This window comes from Plectrocnemia conspersa, unplaced genomic scaffold, assembly GCF_051122295.1.
Source record: "Plectrocnemia conspersa isolate PC_06_02 unplaced genomic scaffold, ASM5112229v1 ptg000002l, whole genome shotgun sequence".
NCBI lineage: Eukaryota > Metazoa > Arthropoda > Insecta > Trichoptera > Polycentropodidae > Plectrocnemia > Plectrocnemia conspersa.
The window spans coordinates 4,827,202-4,846,911 of record NW_028277166.1 but is presented as its reverse complement, the minus strand read 5'-3'; the positions used below and the strand labels follow the sequence as shown (position 1 = coordinate 4,846,911).

The 19,710-nt window shown below is 30.5% G+C and overlaps 4 protein-coding genes across 5 annotated transcripts in view; 1 reads left to right on the top strand and 3 right to left on the bottom strand.

Moving 5' to 3' along the window:
- Nucleotides 1-40: 40 nt before the first annotated feature.
- On the bottom strand, nucleotides 41-6,203 carry Mtr4 (exosome RNA helicase Mtr4). The gene is made up of 16 exons (XM_088204993.1): nucleotides 6,031-6,203; nucleotides 5,320-5,433; nucleotides 4,980-5,222; nucleotides 4,738-4,912; nucleotides 4,564-4,675; nucleotides 4,278-4,480; nucleotides 2,701-3,126; nucleotides 2,537-2,638; nucleotides 2,204-2,480; nucleotides 1,958-2,130; nucleotides 1,688-1,897; nucleotides 1,378-1,619; nucleotides 1,058-1,294; nucleotides 834-996; nucleotides 598-760; nucleotides 41-525 (listed from the first exon to the last, which is right to left on the bottom strand). Exons 1-16 carry the CDS (start codon nucleotides 6,156-6,158, stop codon nucleotides 368-370), a joined length of 3,126 nt encoding a protein of 1,041 aa, XP_088061119.1. The 5' UTR covers nucleotides 6,159-6,203; the 3' UTR covers nucleotides 41-367.
- Nucleotides 6,204-6,708: 505 nt separating this feature from the next.
- Nucleotides 6,709-9,047, bottom strand: LOC148237408 (uncharacterized). The gene is made up of 3 exons (XM_088204998.1): nucleotides 8,885-9,047; nucleotides 8,572-8,701; nucleotides 6,709-8,504 (listed from the first exon to the last, which is right to left on the bottom strand). Exons 1-3 carry the CDS (start codon nucleotides 9,035-9,037, stop codon nucleotides 7,336-7,338), a joined length of 1,452 nt encoding a protein of 483 aa, XP_088061124.1. The 5' UTR covers nucleotides 9,038-9,047; the 3' UTR covers nucleotides 6,709-7,335.
- A 738-nt stretch (nucleotides 9,048-9,785) lies between these two features.
- LOC148237407 (putative dimethyladenosine transferase) lies at nucleotides 9,786-11,099 on the top strand. The gene is made up of 5 exons (XM_088205829.1): nucleotides 9,786-9,927; nucleotides 9,988-10,174; nucleotides 10,235-10,538; nucleotides 10,608-10,829; nucleotides 10,905-11,099. The coding sequence occupies exons 1-5, from the start codon at nucleotides 9,870-9,872 to the stop codon at nucleotides 11,052-11,054; spliced, it is 921 nt and encodes a 306-aa protein (XP_088061955.1). The 5' UTR covers nucleotides 9,786-9,869; the 3' UTR covers nucleotides 11,055-11,099.
- Nucleotides 11,100-17,360: 6,261 nt separating this feature from the next.
- stol (voltage-dependent calcium channel subunit stolid) overlaps nucleotides 17,361-19,710 on the bottom strand; it is a 123,335-nt gene continuing 120,985 nt past the window's right edge. For both annotated transcript variants that reach the window (XM_088205826.1, XM_088205828.1), the window contains exons 25-26: nucleotides 17,561-17,744; nucleotides 17,361-17,494 (exon numbers count right to left, since the gene is read on the bottom strand). In XM_088205826.1, the coding sequence (XP_088061952.1) occupies nucleotides 17,399-17,494; nucleotides 17,561-17,744 (280 nt within the window). In that variant the 3' untranslated portion in view covers nucleotides 17,361-17,398. The remainder of the gene's footprint in view (nucleotides 17,495-17,560; nucleotides 17,745-19,710) is intronic.

Here is a 19,710-nt window from a genome sequence, read left to right as displayed (position 1 = left end):
AAATTCTGACCCGAAAAATATGAACCATTGATTACAACGCTTGATGATAATATTGTTTTATTTTATAAAATCAGACAGTATGCTATTTATTATACATATATATGTATCAATAATTAAGGCTTAGCTAACATGTGATGCTTATCATATAATCATCTTTTAAATGAGTTGTGATTTTCTTCTAAATCGACAATATGCTTTTAGAATTGCAATATTGACCATTCAAATTAAAGTTGTCCAATTAATTGACTTGCTTTTATTACTTTCTTAATATATACACAATATCACATTAAAATGAAAATTTGTACATTAATTTATCTTTTATATATCAAAAATATAAAATCACTTTCAGTATTGAAAAATGTACAATTTACAAATATAAACTGGCAGCGAACACAATATCTCTTTTAATCAATACGATTCCTTGGTTGAACTTGTTTTCCAAATCCTCGCTTCCTATACTTTTTGCCGCTTGGCACATTTCTCGTAGGATCTCCTCCAACCTACGCATACTCCTAATAATAGACCCTGAAACAGTACAAATAAACATTAAAACAACATTTATACAATGCAAAAGCAATAACATGATAGGAACATCACCTTCAAATATGTCGGTCATTGTACAAATTTGTAAAAACGTTGCACCCTTACACCAAGAATACACAACGTCCATCAAATATGGCTTAAACTTTTCGACGTATTGATCTTCTTCTAATTCCATCTGACAATCGATCGACACTTTTGCTATTCTCCTAGCTAATTCCTGAAAAAAATATTTAAAGTTTATTTAAGAAAGGATTATGTAACACTCAATCGGATAATAAATATATTCTTACTTGCATCTGCCTCAATGGGCCTGATAATTCTTCCGTAGATTTAGGTACTTCGTTACTCTTCTCGTCGCATACGAAGCAACTGAGTAACGCTACCGATTGTTCCACTGTCAAATTATTGAACATACCGTTGAAGATCATCTCCGTCATTAGTAATTCATCGGCACTGGAAGATTATCACAATATACAATATATACCACAGTATATTATTTTTAAGAATATCATACCAGCTCAATTCGCATGCAACTCTGCCTTTTTTTTCGATAACGTCAGTCTCTGAACAATAGCCCAATCGTCTCAAGACTCTTTTGCGTTGTCTCAATTCATTCATTTGCAATAAACCCTTAGCTTTTTGCAGTGCTTCACGTTGCGCAGACAGTTCTGTCAACAGTTTCATCTTCTCGGAGTATGCCAAGTATAATTCAGGTTTTTCAGGATCGTTGTGCAAGGGATGTTCAAACAATCTTAAATAAATATAGACCAATTGTAGCTTTCGAATTAGTAATTTAAAAAAAACAAAGCTCTTTCTGTCAAAAAAATATTATACCTTTTTTCATATTTCTCCATTTTCTTCATGCAATCGATAAACTCAGTATCATCTATCTTCATATCCTTGATCGGATTCAATAGAGGAATGCCATCAGGAAACCTTTTCTTCACCTCAGCTATAGTCTTCAGCACTGATTTACGATTATCAGACGGTCTCAAATCAGTCGGATAGTATACTCGAAGTGAGCTTATTTTATACACAAGGTTATGCACCACAGGAACAACTTCAACATCACCCATCTGAATATTCACAAATCAGCAAAATTATAAAACGCTTTTAAAAATTATTAATAATTAAAAGTGCATACCTCTCCTTCTAAAAACGGTTTTGGGTCACTTTTATCTTCGTTCTTTCTGATATGTAGCAAAACGTCCAAAATTAAAACGCCACTCGCCGTCAACGGATTAGTGTCTTCGGAAACTTTCCCGATTTGCTTTTGTTTAGAATCCTGACCTGGCATCTGTTGTTTGAAGTTCACTATTATACCCCAATCAAACTCGTGCTCGTCAGTTTTGATCTGAAATTATTAACATAATGTTCAATATGTCAATAATGAATACAAAGTATAAAATTTTACCTTAACCAATCTCCCGGGTTGTAAGAAAGGCTTGAGATATTGAGGCATTATTAGGAACGACCTATATTGAACACTTAAAATGTCCAACTGTTGTCTGATTGTATAGTAGGCAGCAACAGTCTGTTCATTTTTGATGATAATCTTATCGCATTCTTCTTGCTTATCCAAAACCTCTATATATTGAAAAAATGTATTTTAAATCATTAGAATATACATAATAGATCAGAAGAAATTTGCTTTACTAACTCTTGTATAAATCTGGAATGGACGTTTGATTTTGGAACTGGAAGAAACTCCTCTCCATCATGTATTGTGGATCGATCTCTTCGACTCGCAAGAGATTCAACACCATGTTGTAAGTCAAATGAAAAGCCGAATTGATCGAGTCGGCTTTTCCTTGTATGATCTCTTTGCCAGCTGCCGGTGGTACTTTTTCATCAGCTATCACAATAACGATGCCCTTATCGTCAATACCACGACGTCCGGCTCTACCAGACATTTGGATGTATTCACCGGAAGTGATCTGAAAAATACCAATTAGATACATCTACGACAAATCGTAACAATATCGATACTTACAAATCGAAAATCTTTGCCGTCAAACTTTCTTAAGCTGGTAAATAAAACAGTTCTAGCTGGCATGTTCAAACCCATTGCAAAAGTCTCAGTAGCAAACAGAGCCTGTAATGTATTATTGTGATTAATTATTTAAATTTGATGACACATGTAATTTAGGATCATACTTTGATCAATCCTTCAGCGAACAGAATTTCAATGGTCTCCTTCAAAATAGGCAATAATCCACCGTGATGGATGCCGATTCCTCTTCTGAGCAACGGTAGAACGTTTTCGACTTGAGGTAGTTTCCTATCGTCCTCGGATAGAACGTCCATAGCGTTGTTGAACAGTTCGTCTACCAGTCTCTTCTCTTCGGTTGTGTTAAAGTCCAGTTTAGCCATCTGCATGGCGTACGCCTCGCAATCTTTTTTACTGAAACTGAATATGATGACGGGCGCAAAGCTCTTCTCCATTATCATTTTGACGATTTTGAAGATGTTCGTCTTGCCGATAAATCCACCGCGACGACCTTTTTGATCGCCTTTTGCAGCGTCGCCGCTATTAGCCAAGATGGTCATCGCTGTGTTAAAGTTATCCTCTTTGAATTGACCCTGAAAAAAATACATATCTTACTTACACTATTGGTTTTCATATTTATAATTTTTTGTTGATTTTTATCGTCCATCATTGTCGTGAAGAATGTAATAATTGTAATAATTATAATAATAAGAATATAGGGCATGTGCTCTTGTTTACAAATCATTTAATACATAAAAATAAGAAAAAGTTTGATTTGCAGATTTCGTTAAGTTCACCAAATACAGTTGAAAAAACCCAACCATAAATTTTGTATGGGTTCCTAGTCCCCTATAACGAAGTCCCAATCTCTACGCTGTAGGGAGGTTGACTGTATATTATTTATGACAAGAATATGTTAAATTATATATGTTTATGTGTGTTTTTTTATTATCGAAATATGTTTTTTTTATCGAAAAAATCTTGTTCATGAATTTGGAGAATATTTACACTAGTTTATAAATTAAAAAAAAAATCTGACACATGATATTTGAGTAATTTCTTATGTAAACTCGAGTGTTAAATGCAAAAACGAAGGCAAAAATTAAGAAAATAACAGTTTCTGAAAAAGTGTTTTTTCTTAATTGCAAATAATCTCCATTTTAGTTGGCCGATATAGTATTTTATATCAAATTGAATTTCCTATCAACAGTCTATACAACACTTTCCAATCAAATTATCAGTTTAGGAACTATCTTTGAATTTATCGATGATTTTGGATAATTTTTAGCAAAATTTGAGAAAAAAAATTGATTGTACTGTGAATTACAAAAGAATATTATATTCCATGCTCATCACTTTCATCAGCATGATTATTTTTAAAGACATCTTCACCGAACTAACTTCTCCATCAAATTTTCTGTAAATGTCCTCACCATCAAATAAGTCGTGGAACATCACTATCAAGGATTTTGGGATGAAGCGATGATGGGTGACTTTTGTTGGTTTCATACTCGAGAAGAAACTGACTACAGATAGAAGACTGAGTAAGTCATTAGAATTTAATGCTTATAACTTCTATATTTTCTAACCAATTTTGATAACCAGCCACTTATTACCTTTGTAATATGTCAGGTTTCAATATCCAATAAAGAAGCCAGGTCCAACTTTTTTCTTTGTGTAATTCACAGTACAATCAATTGATCGCAATAAAACAAGTATTATCTCAATTACAATAATAATGTACCTCCACATCAACGACAAGATGAATGCCATCTCCTCCGGCCGGATAAACGTAATGCTGAAGTGGAGTAGGACGATATTCAGTATACAACACATGGCAAGGCTGCTGATGTAAACGGCAAACCCATTCGGCAAACTGACGAGCGTTTGGTATAGTAGCAGAAAGAAACACATAGCGTACATTATCAGGCAAAAGAATCAAACTTTCTGTAACAAATAAACACAAAGGCATCGTAAATTTCACATATTTTTCGACTATATACATTTAAAATTAATATTTTAATGATTACCTTCCCAAACAACTCCTCGTTCCTTATCTCTCATGTAATGAATTTCATCAAATACTACCCATCCTACTTCCCGCATAATCTCAGAGCCTCTATACAACATATTCCTTAAAATCTATAAATCAAAACAGCAAATTAAGCATACATCGTTAATATCAACATACATTCTTAACTCACTTCCGTAGTCATAATCAAACAAGACGCTGAAGGATTAATAGTGACGTCTCCCGTAATAAGGCCAACATCGTGGAATTCTTCGTCGAATTCCCTAAACTTTTGATTCGACAAAGCTTTAATGGGCGTAGTGTATATGACTCTTTGTTTATTTTTCAACGATAGAGCTATCGCGTATCTGAAAATGGTATTTAATAATGAAAATATGCTGTATTTATACATGTTTATTAAAAGGTGTAACTTACTCAGCGCATACTGTTTTACCGGCAGACGTGTGCGCTGATACAAGTACCGATTGATTGTTATCTATGCACATGATGGCCTCTTTTTGGAACGAATCTAAGATGAACTTGTACTGTTTAGCTGGAGGTCCTGTCGGATTTACTAAGGGCGTGTATTCGTAATTGGGAGGAACGGCGACTTCATGAACGCAACCTTCATACGTTTCCAAAGTATGGACGACTATGCGAGATTCTAAAATATCAAGACTGAAAGCAAACATTATATTTTCAAGTAACTATTTAATAAAATAAATTACTGATTCAAATATTAATGTATGGTAAAGTTTCTCATGTGTATACTTACTTTATGTCATTGAGTAGTATATCATTTTTTAATTTCAGTTTTTTCAGTGGCATCTCTTCGATATCTTCTTCCACGAGTCTCTTAAGATTTCCATCGTCTTCGACATTGTCCGCTCTAGTTTAATAATACAAATAACGGTATATTACTAGTAAATTTAGGGTCTAGTGCAGAATGTTCCAGGCCATACAATTGTTTTGGGTGTATGCATGTTATACATTAACTCAAAATAATATTTTAATAATTAATATTTCATATTTGAAATGATACATGTAAAGAATATTTATGAACCTTTTTCAATTTTGATAACATAAAAAGTAGTGTATCTTTATCAATAGTCTACAAGATAATTTAATTGAATTATCTAGAATTATATGTAATTTGTTGACTAGATTTTATATGTTATAAACAAAATAAAATTATTGCAATAATTGTTTAATACATCTGATATAAAGCAAAAATGAGCTTAATTAATCGTGAATATAAATTGTGTAACTAATACGCTAATATTATTCGAAAAGTCAAATTTTGTTTTTAGACATCAGCCATCTGTTACCAATTTCAAATGATATTGGAAAGCTCTGGTCTAGTGTCATAATATCAAAAATATAAACATACATAGTTGCTGTACATAAGCAGATTGGTACTTTAAGCGCTATAATATTGAATAATTTAATAATATATAAACAAACTTATAGGTTAGGAATTAGTTACTGGGTTTTCGGAGGCTTCTGTTGTGCGGAATGTTCCGTTTCTTGCTCGTCTGTAATGTCGGGAGGGTCAGCCAGCACATCTCCTGCTTCTTCACTGAAGCACGAGAATAATTCATCTAATTGAGCCATGGAGCCAAAAACACTTGCGATCACCGAACTAAATGACTAACGTTTGACAAATGCTCGTTACATCGAATCACTCGTAAAAAAATTGATTACAAAAATATGTGTATGGCTTAACATTTTCTTTACTGTGCCAAATAAATCCGTATGTAATATATAATATATACACATGCAAACCAGAGTAATTTTACATCGAAATATTTGTAAATATCGCTTTAGTTATTTATAGTTGATGTCAACATGTAATATTAATTAAAATTGAATTGCTGAAAATAAAAAACATCGGCTAAACGGCTCAAATAGCCGAATAGACAGCTTTAAATGGAAGCCCGAGAGTTATTTTCCCTTTCGCTCGCTCGCGCTTAGGTGACAACTGTGAGTGAGAGATAAGAGCGTCGTACCGCATGTGTGACATCAATTACTGTCGATATTTTGTCGTTTCTGCTTTTTCTAGAGGGATGGGGGGCAAGAGTTGGCAATTCAAATGCATTTCCTGCTCGGACCTGATAATATAAAGTACGCGCGGCTTCTCAAACGTTCGCAATAAAAGACAATATATTGTTTTACATTTTTTCTTTATAATATTAAAAATAAATGATGAAAAACACATCTCTAAAAATTAAAGTTAAATTACTTAAAATAAAACATACATCTATAAACATACAAAAATATTATAAATGCTCAGCATTCCGGGCATTTTTTTACTTTATTTCTGAACGTGGCGCCGACATTCTTAACAAGTACCAATAACCTAACCAAATCAAAAATAATATTTAATAATAATCCATTATACAACGTTTGGAGTCTCCTGGTGATTGTGAATCATACTGTTACAACAATTAAATCACCATAAAGGTCAGATTTCTAATAAAAAAAATAAAATAGCGCTGTGCTCATGCATATGCTAGCGCCATACAAATACATACAAAATCTACAGTCAGCGATAATTGGTCAAGATCCAATGCTATCAACAACAAAATTGTTTGTATGGAATGCACATAAGAAACTATTTAGCTGTGATTATTTAATAATTGAAAGCGGTATAAGTTTTTTGGACGAATAATATATATTTCTGGTTTTACAAAAGTGTTACTATACAACTGACTTGTATAAACGGAATAATGAACTTTCTTTAAATCATCCATTTAATATTTATTTGAAACTAGAAAGCTTCCAAAATAAATCATTCATCATCCATTGGTTTAAAATTTGGGTGAATTTTCATGTGACCCTTGAGAGTACATTTTTGGGTAAAAGACTTACTGCAAACTTGGCAAGTAAATTTTTTAATATTATAATGTATCTTCATATGTTCCGTCAAAGTAAATTTTCTACCATATGATTTGTGACACATATCACATTGGAAATTCTTGGTTTTGGTGTGCTTCAGCATGTGTCTTTTCAATGTAGTATTTTTGAAGAAACTGGCATCGCATTCTGGACAAACGCATTTTCTTTCTTGCAGATGAACATTTCTCACATGAGCGCTCAGAGCTCCCGCTTTATAGTATCGCTTAGGACACAGCTTGCATTTATACTTCTTTGGCTCGTCGCCGTGAACGTTGATCAGATGCATAACTTTCCTGTGATAATCGGAAAATCTTTCCGGACACTGTGGACATTTGTTCATACCGTCTGGATTATTATGATAAGTCATATGCGCTGCTAGATACTCTTTACACTTGAATTTTTTGTTGCATATCTTACATACATATTCAGATGACATATGTGTTGTTCTGAGGTGTATTTTTAAAGATTGATTTGTTGTAAACGCTTTGGCGCAAACGTGACATATGTAATTGGGAAAATGAACAGACATGTGGGTGACTAAGAGTTTGTTGTAAAGAAACGTTTCGTTACATATTTTGCATGTTAAATCTGTTTTTTCCAGTTTAAACTGTTTTTTATTCCCTTTGTACATATTTGATTTAGATTTCATTATTTTATTGTCTTTATTTCTTAATTTGCGTTTAATATTTGACACTGACTTGTTATTAAAAAATGTGTCGTTGATTAAATCTGGACTATTACAATCATTTTTACTGGAATTTAAATAATTTATTGTATTTTCCCAGTAATCATCTTCCATACTAATTGTATTATTTGATTCTAAATTCAATTTCACATTATTATCAATAGTTTCTGCTTTTGATTTGATTTTAAGTTTCATTAAATCATAATCAGATCTTTTAGTTTTATCAAAATTAGATTTTGAAATATGGAAATTGTTATAGTAATTTTCTTCTTCTTTAAGAGATTCATTATTAAAAGGAATGTTTCTAAAAACACTTTCATTAGATACTATTTCCTCCAATTTTATATCTGGTTCAGTTTTAATAAGTCCAGTAGGAACTAAAAGCAGAATAAGTATATTATTTCCCATAATACATACATAAATAATATTATTTAAAATAATTACCAATATCATTTTGAAGAGTGGCTTGTGATTTTAAAACTTCAGTTATGAAAGTATACGATTGTCTTAAATGCTCGACACATTTCTGACAAATTAAATAATCATATTTTATGTTGATGTCTGTAGTTAAAAACTGCAATAAAAACATATTAAAATTTCAGTCAAAAATCTTTATATTGTCCATTGTTGATTTGTTATAGTAATTGTAATAACTAAATTTTTGATTGTTACTTGTTACGTAACGAATAAAAAAGAGTATAAAGAACACTAAATGTGATACATATATGAATATTTTATGTCAATATTGTTTACTTACTTCCATTTTGAAACATGAAGTGAACATATGAGAGTAGGACTCTAGTTTTCCATCAATATTAATGCCGTGCATCATTTGCATCAAGTTCTTCAACGATAAACAACAACAACAAGCGCCTCTGACAGAAATCAATCGAACGGCAGCGGCCATCATCGCAAACAGTGCTGCCATATCAATAAATTAATGTAATATCTCAAACGTCAGATTTTAAATATATATATTTTTTTCTCACTTTGCTAGTTAAAAAAAATTTAAATGTAAAATAAATATATTCGTATTTAAAAAGATTATTATTATTATTATTAATAACAACTGAAAATGTTTGTTATTTAATTATAAATATATTTTCAAATATATATTTTCAGCGCAGTGCAAATCAGAACCAACTTAGCTACAACATTATTGTGAATGTGAAACAGATTATGTTTTGTTTTATTGCTTGTTAATCCCGTATGATTCAATCAATCTTTAATTTAACAGCTCTATTTATAAAAATAGTATTGTCTGCACTCTTGCCCTTCTACAGCCCGGATAAAAGAAAAGGGTTTCCATCGTGGGACCAGGTCCGGCAGTACAGGCGATCGCCTGGGGCGCTAGATCTTGTGAGGCGCCGTGATACCAAATAAAGGCGCAATATTCACTTAAAATTATTAAACAATATTGTTAATGTTATCATTATATCATAAAGGGAAAAAATAATGTTTTTTTCTCTTTTTTTCCTTCCCTAATAAAATAAAGGAGAAGTAAAATGGGGGAAGGAAGGAAGAAATCGATAACCAGGTTGATGGCTTTATGCCAAGGAACTGGGAAAATAAAATATTGGTCACTGTATAGTATTAATTTTTAAATATATAAAGAATCAGTGAATAGCTATTTACAGTTTTGTATTTTTTGACATTTTATAGTATGGCAACATTCAGTCGAGTGAAGTCTTTTGACACGTGCTTTTGATGTTTATGTCGGTGAATTGATATAAATAAGCAAAATGCCTAAAGAAAGAGCTGAAAAAAAATCAAGAGTGCACAATGATGTTGCAAAACAAGGTACTAAAGAAATGATTGTATTCTCTATTGTAGATATGCTAACAATATGTGTATTTTAAGGAATATTATTCAACAAAACATTCGGACAGCATATATTAAAAAATCCATTGATAATTACGTCCATGTTGGACAAGTCAGCTTTAAGATCCACAGACGTAGTATTGGAAATAGGTCCCGGTACTGGTAACATGACTGTAAAGATCTTAGAACGCGTCAAGAAAGTGATTGCCTGTGAAATAGATCCTAGGTATAAATAAATATAAAATTATTAAATTAGAACTTTATTTAATTTTAAATCTACTTTTAGGTTAGTCGCCGAGTTGCAGAAGCGCGTACAAGGTACGCCTTTTCAGCCCAAGTTACAAATTATGATCGGCGATGTTTTAAAAACGGAATTGCCATTCTTCGATATATGCGTTGCTAATATTCCGTATCAAATAAGTTCACCGTTAGTTTTCAAACTGTTATTGCACCGACCGTTCTTTAGATGCGCCGTGTTGATGTTTCAAAGGGAATTTGCCCACAGATTGGTGGCTAAACCTGGTGATAAACTCTATTGTAGATTATCGATCAATACACAACTCTTAGCTCGCGTTGATTTGTTGATGAAGGTAATATATTTTAGATTAATTAATTGGGTTATATGGTAAAGGAACTAAATTAAAATTGTATTATTTTAGGTCGGAAAGAATAATTTCAGACCACCGCCCAAAGTGGAGTCGAGCATTGTCAGAATAGAACCAAAAAATCCACCTCCTCCGATTAACTTCAAAGAATGGGACGGTCTAACTAGGATAACGTTTGTCAGAAAAAACAAAACACTAGCTGCGGCATTCAAACAAACTGCTACTTTGATTATGTTGGAGAAGAACTATAAAGTTCACTGTTCTGTCAATAACATTGTAAATTTTGTTTATTAATAATCTTTGAATGTTTATATAAGACTATATTTAATTGTTTATTATATGGTATTTTAGGAAATTCCGTCAGATTTTGACGTTAAAGCGAAGGTAGAAGAAATACTGATTAAAATGAATGCAGACAAAAAGAGAGCACGTACAATGGATATTGATGATTTTATAGAAGTCTTACATGGGTTTAACGTCGAAGGATTTCACTTTGCTTAATCTAATGTTTTGTTATGTATTGTATATAATAAATTTTATATTTAATAATGATTGTTTTATTGCATATATTAAAAAATAAAAGAGATGCATTCAATGGGCTGCTTCTCTACATGACAACATGTTAAAAAAGTACTTATTGTCATTAACTGACGGATTGTAAATAGATTATTAATTAAAAAATAATGCTTTATATATAATATACGACATCAAATATCAATTTGATATATCTTCAGGTGTGCCGGACATTAATTCTGCATTGAAGCCTGCAAAGCGGTTACAGATAATGTGTCAGGAACCTATGAGCGCTCAATATAAGTAACAGGATGATGAATGTTTCTATACACAGTAAAAAGAACATATGTGATAATTCAAAGATTACAATGCAAGAATGGACATTAAAATAAAAAACATTGTATGAATATTTCGAGGTTTATTTTTCTTATTTAACTATTTTTTATACATTGAATCTCAATATTATTCAACAAAATATAAAATAAACAATTTTAGCTATCAACACATAATAATTTATTTTGTTGTGCTTTCAGGAAGAATGAACTGATTGAAATTTTCTCGAGATCACTTCACACACATTTTTTCCGTTAAATTTCATTAAAATTCATTACGCAATAATTAAAACATGCGTTACTTACAAAATTATATGAATGATATGCAAGAGTGTTTTACTATCATTATATATTCGTAATAATAATAATGAAAAATAATTGCTTATGGTTTTGATATATATTCAACACTGATATGACTACGTTCTAAAGTTAAAAATGAATTAAAATTATTGAAAATACTAAATTATTGAAAAATTAAGTACTCGAATACAGATGTTTGCATATTAATATGTTTTTCATTTGCAAAACTATTGTATTCTCACAAATCATAGCATTTTTACCACTTATCTCTAAATATTAATTTTAACTTTTAAAATATATATACGTATATGTATGTATTATATAAAAACTCAACAGTAAAATAACGAATCGTTCAATTTCTATTTTTTTTTCATACATAAATATATATAATACCATCCTTCCTGAACAAATATATTTGTTTATAATATAACAAAAAAATCATTATTATATCTAGAGTTTGACTAATTAAAGTTTATAATATCGTAAGTAGATATTAGTTTTTTAGTAGTTAACTTAATAATTATCTTATATATTTTTATTAAACATTTCACATAATGGAAGACTTTGCTTTATTCAAGCAGTCACATGAGACAGGCCTTTTTTATAATTATGTATTACCTAATTGCTTTAACAATATACATATATAATATATATACATATGTATGTATATATACGTGTATATACATATATATGCGTATATGTATATAATAACATATACATAAAAGCATATAATTTATAATAGAAGTGAGCAAACAAATTATAGATATCAAGTGCCGTAAGAAGAAAGCACCGAATTTTCTATATATTATATTAAATATAATAAAAATATAACAATAAATTATATATAAAATTGAGCATTAAATATTTATTTATTTAATCAAGAAATTATGTTTTAATTAGAAAAATTCGAATCATTGATGCTATTAATGCACTTTCAGAAAAACGCTGGTTAGCCACAATTCAATTTTCTTATCTATTACATCAATAAACGACACAATATCGTTTTTCAATCAATGAGGTTTTTATATGTTAGTAGCATCGATAATTCCAGTAATAATAATTTATATTGGTATAAAACTAATCTAAATTATCTGGCTATTGTACTTTTCCATTTTATTTTGGTAAAAAATATTTGTTTTAATGCAAAGTATAAAAATCGAACTTGACGAACCCTGAGCTCACATCCTTACCCCCTATAGTAACAATATACGTAAAATTAATTAATGGCGTCTTATCAACAATAAATAATTAATAGTTTTTCTTTGATGCGTACGAAAATTTCGGATCAAAAGCGCGTAGAAAATTATTATCTGATCACTAACCAATTGATTCTAACGAGACAGCCTTTTTTTCAACATTTCAATCTATTGCATTAATAACATTATTATACAGGTGTGCCTGTATTTTCCGTTTGTGGAAGACTATGGTTTTATATTGAGATTTTTTCATCGAACGATATGAGGTGTGTTATATTTATTAAATTAATTTACAGCGCCATTTAAAATATAACCAATAAAAAAGTTTCTCTTATTTATTAATAAAAAACAATTATTAAAATACCTCGTTTCGTTCATTGTAAAAGCTTATAAAAAACATGGAAAAAGACACTACGAAAAGAAATCGTGACCGTAAATACATTTCTTTAAAGATTAATAGTGAAAAATCACACAATTTTTTTTACTTATTAATTTGACTATATAATTATTTCAAAGAACTGACTTAACAAACAATCAAACAGATATTATCTAATAAAACGTATTTGATAGAATCTGATATATAAATTTGTAAGTTGACCATAAATTCTTTTTTTTACACATTGAATGCTGAGATCTGTTCGATAATATAATTACTTATATTTTTATTTTAAGATGACACAGAAGTAACTGCATAGTTATTTTCTTAAAAAAGTTTATGTAACTCAGTGATTCAAAGATAGTATAAAAATATGCAAAAGAATATAACTATGCAGCACCTATTATGTATTTTAACGTAGTACTATCATGCGAAAATAACTGCGTTTCTTCCCTATGCTAACATTTTATTTTGAAAAAAAAAAATATCATAATACAATGAAATCTCTTTCAATTTGCATTGTAACGAAGACTAATCTCAGTATAACGAAATATTTTGATCTGAATTTAAGAATGACGTTACAACTTGACACAATAGTGCTATTCAACGCGACCCTCAATGAATTTGATATGAAACATTTTTTTACAAATTTTATTGTGTTCATTACATTTTCCTTAAAAATGGACAAAAACAATCCGTTAATCTTGTAAGATGTTATTTTGATGCTGTAGTAATATGGTTATTAAAAATAAAATACAAATATACCATATTCTTTATATTCAATATAACGAATTTTTCGCTATACTGAGATTTCACGATATTATGTTATTAAGTATGACATATCCGATTTATTTAAATAATAAGCTTGTGAGGGTACATCATCGCTCTTTAAAATGTAGTTTTGTTTAGTAATTACATATCAATTTTTATGAAAGCATGTTTAATACTGTATGCGGGAGACAAAATACTTTTATCGGTTAAAAGCGGGAGACGAGAACGAAACTTTTTTGTACTTCAATATTAAGATTTTGTTCATCAAATGCACTACAGTCGATTGATTAATTAAAAATAAAATAAAATCACTTCCAAAGCCAATAAAATTATAAATTAAAATTATTGTACAGCAGGAAGTAAGCCTATTCGGAATTATTACAACATTATGGCTATTTTTGGATCAAATTATTTATTAGATAAAAAATAAATTGATCCGATTTTTACGGCGTACAGCACAGTACGGCGTTACGCACAGGCAGAGCAGGCGCCCGCCTATGGTAGCCAAATTCATTAGGCGCCCGAAAGCAGCCTTTTAATTATATAAAAATGAAAATCATGTATAATATAAATAATCTAAATAGAAATCGGACATTTCATATTGAATGAGCTAATAAAAACAATACATTCACATTTATTGAAAATATTTTCAGAAGTCGCTTTATTTAGCTGTTATATTTTATGATATAGCTTGTATCATAATCAGCATTCAACGTATTAAAATTTAAATATGTATACTAGGTACTCCAAAAATGTACTATTTTTAATAATAACTTTTTTGGTCACTTGATACTTTTCAGATGTTACTATGATAAGAACATTGGTACATTACATTTTATAACAACATTAAAACGAAACGTTTAAAAACGCTTGAGTTCATCCACAAGCGTATATTACAAGCATACTTTTTAAAAGAAATAACAGAACAGATTTTATACAATAAGAATAATATTGTGCTAAAATACTTAACGTATCAATCGTTAGTGGTACAAAATTATGATAAACAGTTTCAAAAATACGCTCTTCTTATTTTTTTTAATTATTATTTTTTTATAATGATACAATAATAATGATATTAATAGTTAATAATAATAATAATAATACGGTAATAACGTTATCTGATTGAAAATACTTACAAATGATGAAATGGATTATTTTATAATTTAATATATATAGTAATATATTGTGCGGGATTAGCTCCCGCGAGTTATGATACATTTTCATTTTTTAAATTTATTATCTACACGTTATTGTCTGAAGAAACGTTAATATTACATAGGTGAAATCTTAAGATATGTATAAATGTCGACGAGAAACGAAACCGAAAACGACTTCAACAAAGCGTTTCAAAACGTACTCACTATTATATTTATTAAACATTAAATTGTAATGCTGGCATAGCTCTCAATACATGTTTTATTGTCGAGACGTATTGGGCGACGTTCGCACGCCACTAAGGGCCCATTCACACGCATCGGACACACCGCGGCGGAACAACGCGGAAGTGCGTAATCAAAAGTCAACAATACAACGTTATTATCTTCAGTTGTATTGACTCCACAGTGGTCTGTCCGATTCTTAAAAGCGCCTCGAATAGTGACGGCCAACGTTATAATTTATTATACATTCATTGTCAAGATATGTAATGTGCATATGCGTCGTTGATACAGAGTAGAAAAATCAGTATGATTTTTTTTAGTATAATAATATATTTTTTTAATAATATACTCTCTCTCTTTTTCTCATCAATATGTTTCAAAAAGTGTCAATCATCGTATTTTTTATATAAATCCCCTGAATCAAAGCTCTCCAAAAAGTCGCAATTTATAACAACACAAAAAAACCATAGAATGAGAATGAAGATCTATAGCTATCCATCTCTTTTTTGAGTGAAGCCATATATGCACACAGTACGACCGCAAAACTTATACAAGCTTTTTTTATATCACATTATCTATTTTTATGTACAAGATTTCGCTTATTGTCTTCGGTTTTATTGCGTCTAAGTGATCGCAATAAGCGAAGCGACTAATGTAACTCAAATTTTAATTAATAAAAACATTGGCACACGTATTTAATAAATATTTTATAATACAAATTACAACCGCATTAAAAAAAATATACAATGAAACCTAATAACGTTTGGTGACTCGCTATGGTTCGCTACTGACGACTAATACTCGGGGACTCTTCATAAAATATATATTTTCATTCAGGAATTTAGTTTCATTGTACGTCGCTAAAAGTGGGGCTATGATTCGTTTATAATTAAGGACAAACACGTCAATTTATACATTTAACATTAATATAAAACTTTTTACAGTTTTGGGTGCGAACGATACTTTTTTGGTGCATTTTCATTAATTTTACCATCTAACACATCACTCAAATACACGAACCAATATTTACACGATAGAGACCTGACTTTTTTAGGTTGAAATCAACATATCTCTATCTTCAATTTATTTTTTAAATCAGCGTTTGCGATTTTTAAATACCTATTATAATAAATTCATATCTCGTTGCTTAACCTCTTCAAGTAATATAATACAAAACAATACAAAAGATCCAGATTAAGACGATGTTTAGAAAATATATATACTGTTTATCAAAATTCTGAAAAAGCACCGCTCAATCGTGTTTAGATTAATCTGATTATATGCTAAATCATTTATGTATTGTATAAGACGGTTGTTGAATCATAGCAATTTTTATAAAATACATAACTAACATACAAAATAAATTAAAAATACTAACAATTAAACAAACGAGCTATATACATTTTTTACGATTGTTAACATATCAATGGATAGTTATTTACAATCGCATGAATATATGGCATCTTTGTTGTTCGTTTTGGTTATGGGAAATCTACCCTCGTGCCATATCTGACCTATGCTAATAATACAACATCCAAAGTTTTATTTTAACAAAGATAAAATGGATTTGAATTCAAACGACTCTATTCAATATGTGTATATATATAATATGTATTTAATAAATACATTATAAAATTTATTTTCTATCAACTTGGGATACGTAATAGGCATATTTTAAAATACGCATGATACATATCCAAGGCAGTTCCGCTGATAATTATTATCGATATACCGATTGTACCCTAATGTTTTGGGTCATATGATTTCATTGCTATCTAAAAATTCAATCAATATATTCAGAACTGAAAAATGTGCGTACTTCAATACATATAAACAGGCAGTATCTGTGTGCGTTTCTTCTCTTAAAAGACGTATTAAGTTGTTTTACTTTTGGCAAATGACGACTTTTTGGTATCGAGGTGTTAAATGCTTGTATGTTATTTTTTTGTAATAAATTAATTTATTTCTAATTTAACAGTCACGTGACGGATCTTAAAAGTATGAGGGAAACTGTGAGCAGCCCCATCGAAGATAAGATCGCGTTGCTTCCGCCGCAGAGTAGTATTTCGATTTCCTGTTAAAAGATAGATTTTAAGCATTTAAAGATTATGAACAAATAGTTAAAATAATAAAAACATACTTCTGGATGATAGTTGATGCACTTGTGAGGTCGGCGTCTGAATAGACTGTTCGGAATTCTGCAAGGACCTGTCGGAGGAAGTTCTCTAGCTCCAGTTCCAAGTTGCTTCGCTCCGCAAGGACATAAAGTATCGACGACCAATAAAATCAGGTTACTGTGTGGTATCTTCTGAACGCTGAATGGTCTGAAATTATAAGATATAATATAAAACAATTATTTTCATATCATTGCACAATAACATTGTTGATGTGTAAGTACACAGTATTGATTTGTTGTTCTCGAGATAATTATCTTATAGCTTCACTTCATAATTTTTTGTATAGAAGGTAAAATTATTAAGCTATATTTTTTTGAATCACATATATTTTGTATAATTACTCTAAATATGTGATTTTGACGTCTCATATAAATCAGTCAGATTGTGAAAGTTCTTGATGAAGGTTCCCGTCAGAAGTGAATTCCGAAAGGAAGTGAATTTTGTTTGGAGAAGGTTCGCTTGTTTGGTCCACTCTAGATTTGTCGTTTGCATAACCGTTAGAGTTTGGACAGGTGTAGATTTGGCAACATTATAATGGGGTACAGCATTTCACTGACACATTTTATTTTATGTAAAGGCACTGAACAGGTACGTCATTCCCCATGAATTTGGGCAGAAAAATGCATGTCATTTATTTATATACTATGAATCTTAATGAAATAGAAATATTAAAAAAAGCTGAAATCACGTCCCTGATTTTAAACCAAAAATCCTCGGGTTATCACTCTATCATAAGAAAATTTAAAGAAATATTTTTAAAAATACATATATAATTTTAGTGAAATCATATCGGAATACATTTTCACTAGTAAATATATATTTTTACCAGTGAAAATATAATTTATCTGTAATGTGCTAGTAAAATAATATAATTTCAACATTTCCATACAATGTACAAATATTACAGAAAATGTGTATATTTCTACTAGCGAGAAAATAATTGAACTTACATGGCGCTAGTGAAATTATATGCTGCTCTAAAGTGAATCTTAATGAAATCTAAATAATAAAAATAACGACCACTGACTCTCCTCTCTAGAAAAAGCCGAAAAAAGCCAGAAACTCATTTAAAAAAAATCTAAAAAAACAATCCTGTATTTATCCCGAAATTATTTTTTAAAATATGTCATTTCAGCGAAATCATATCGGAATAAATTCTCAGCGGTATATATGTAGGGGGTCCTATTCTTGAAACTCACGTTAAAATCAGTGAGCAAAAATCATTCATCAATAAGGACCACACAAAGCCATCGTTACGACTAGAACTAAGGGTTTCCCATAAATAACACGCAAGGATTCTCCGGTGCATTGAATGAATATTTCTTTGTTACGAAACGGTCACGGGAAACAATATATCACAGGAAAACAAAAATAACCATAAGGTTGTCACAACATTCCCGTTACATGTCCATCCAGAAAATGTATATACATATTACGTTGTTTTAAAAAGTGAGGGCAATGATTGGCTGGATGATCGCTGGACGATCAAGGTTCTGAAACAGCTCTGAATACATAAGGTTGGTCTGCAATGAGTACCAGACAGACACCGGCACTTTAAGGAACAGATTCGACTCGCCCGCGGACAAATTACGATCATGGACGCTCACATCCTGAGAGGGACTCAACCATACAAGCACAGCAGCAGAGAGAAAGCAACCTCCGCTATATTGTCGCTGCCACACCAATCAGAACTCTAAGGATCTTCCACGGACATCATTCCTGCGCCAGCTTCTCCACCACTACCCCAGAAAAACATCTCGCCCACCATAATCTGTCGCAATATTCCACCTGCGTCTTAATAGCTACGAAGCTACACTCCCATAGGGTTAGAATCCCGAAAGATATATATTTTTACCAGTAGAAATATAATTTATCTGGTAAATGTTAGTAAAATGATACGATATTAACTTTTACATAATTAGTAATACATGTACATAATTATCATTATTTATATACATGCGATGTAGAAATATTACAGTAAATATATATTTTTCAGTCTTTAGGAAAGTTCAAAAACATTTTCATTAGTAGATATATATGTTACATTACATTACATTAGCAAAAATATAATTTAATTGACAAGCGCTAGTGAAATTATATTCTGTTCTAAAAT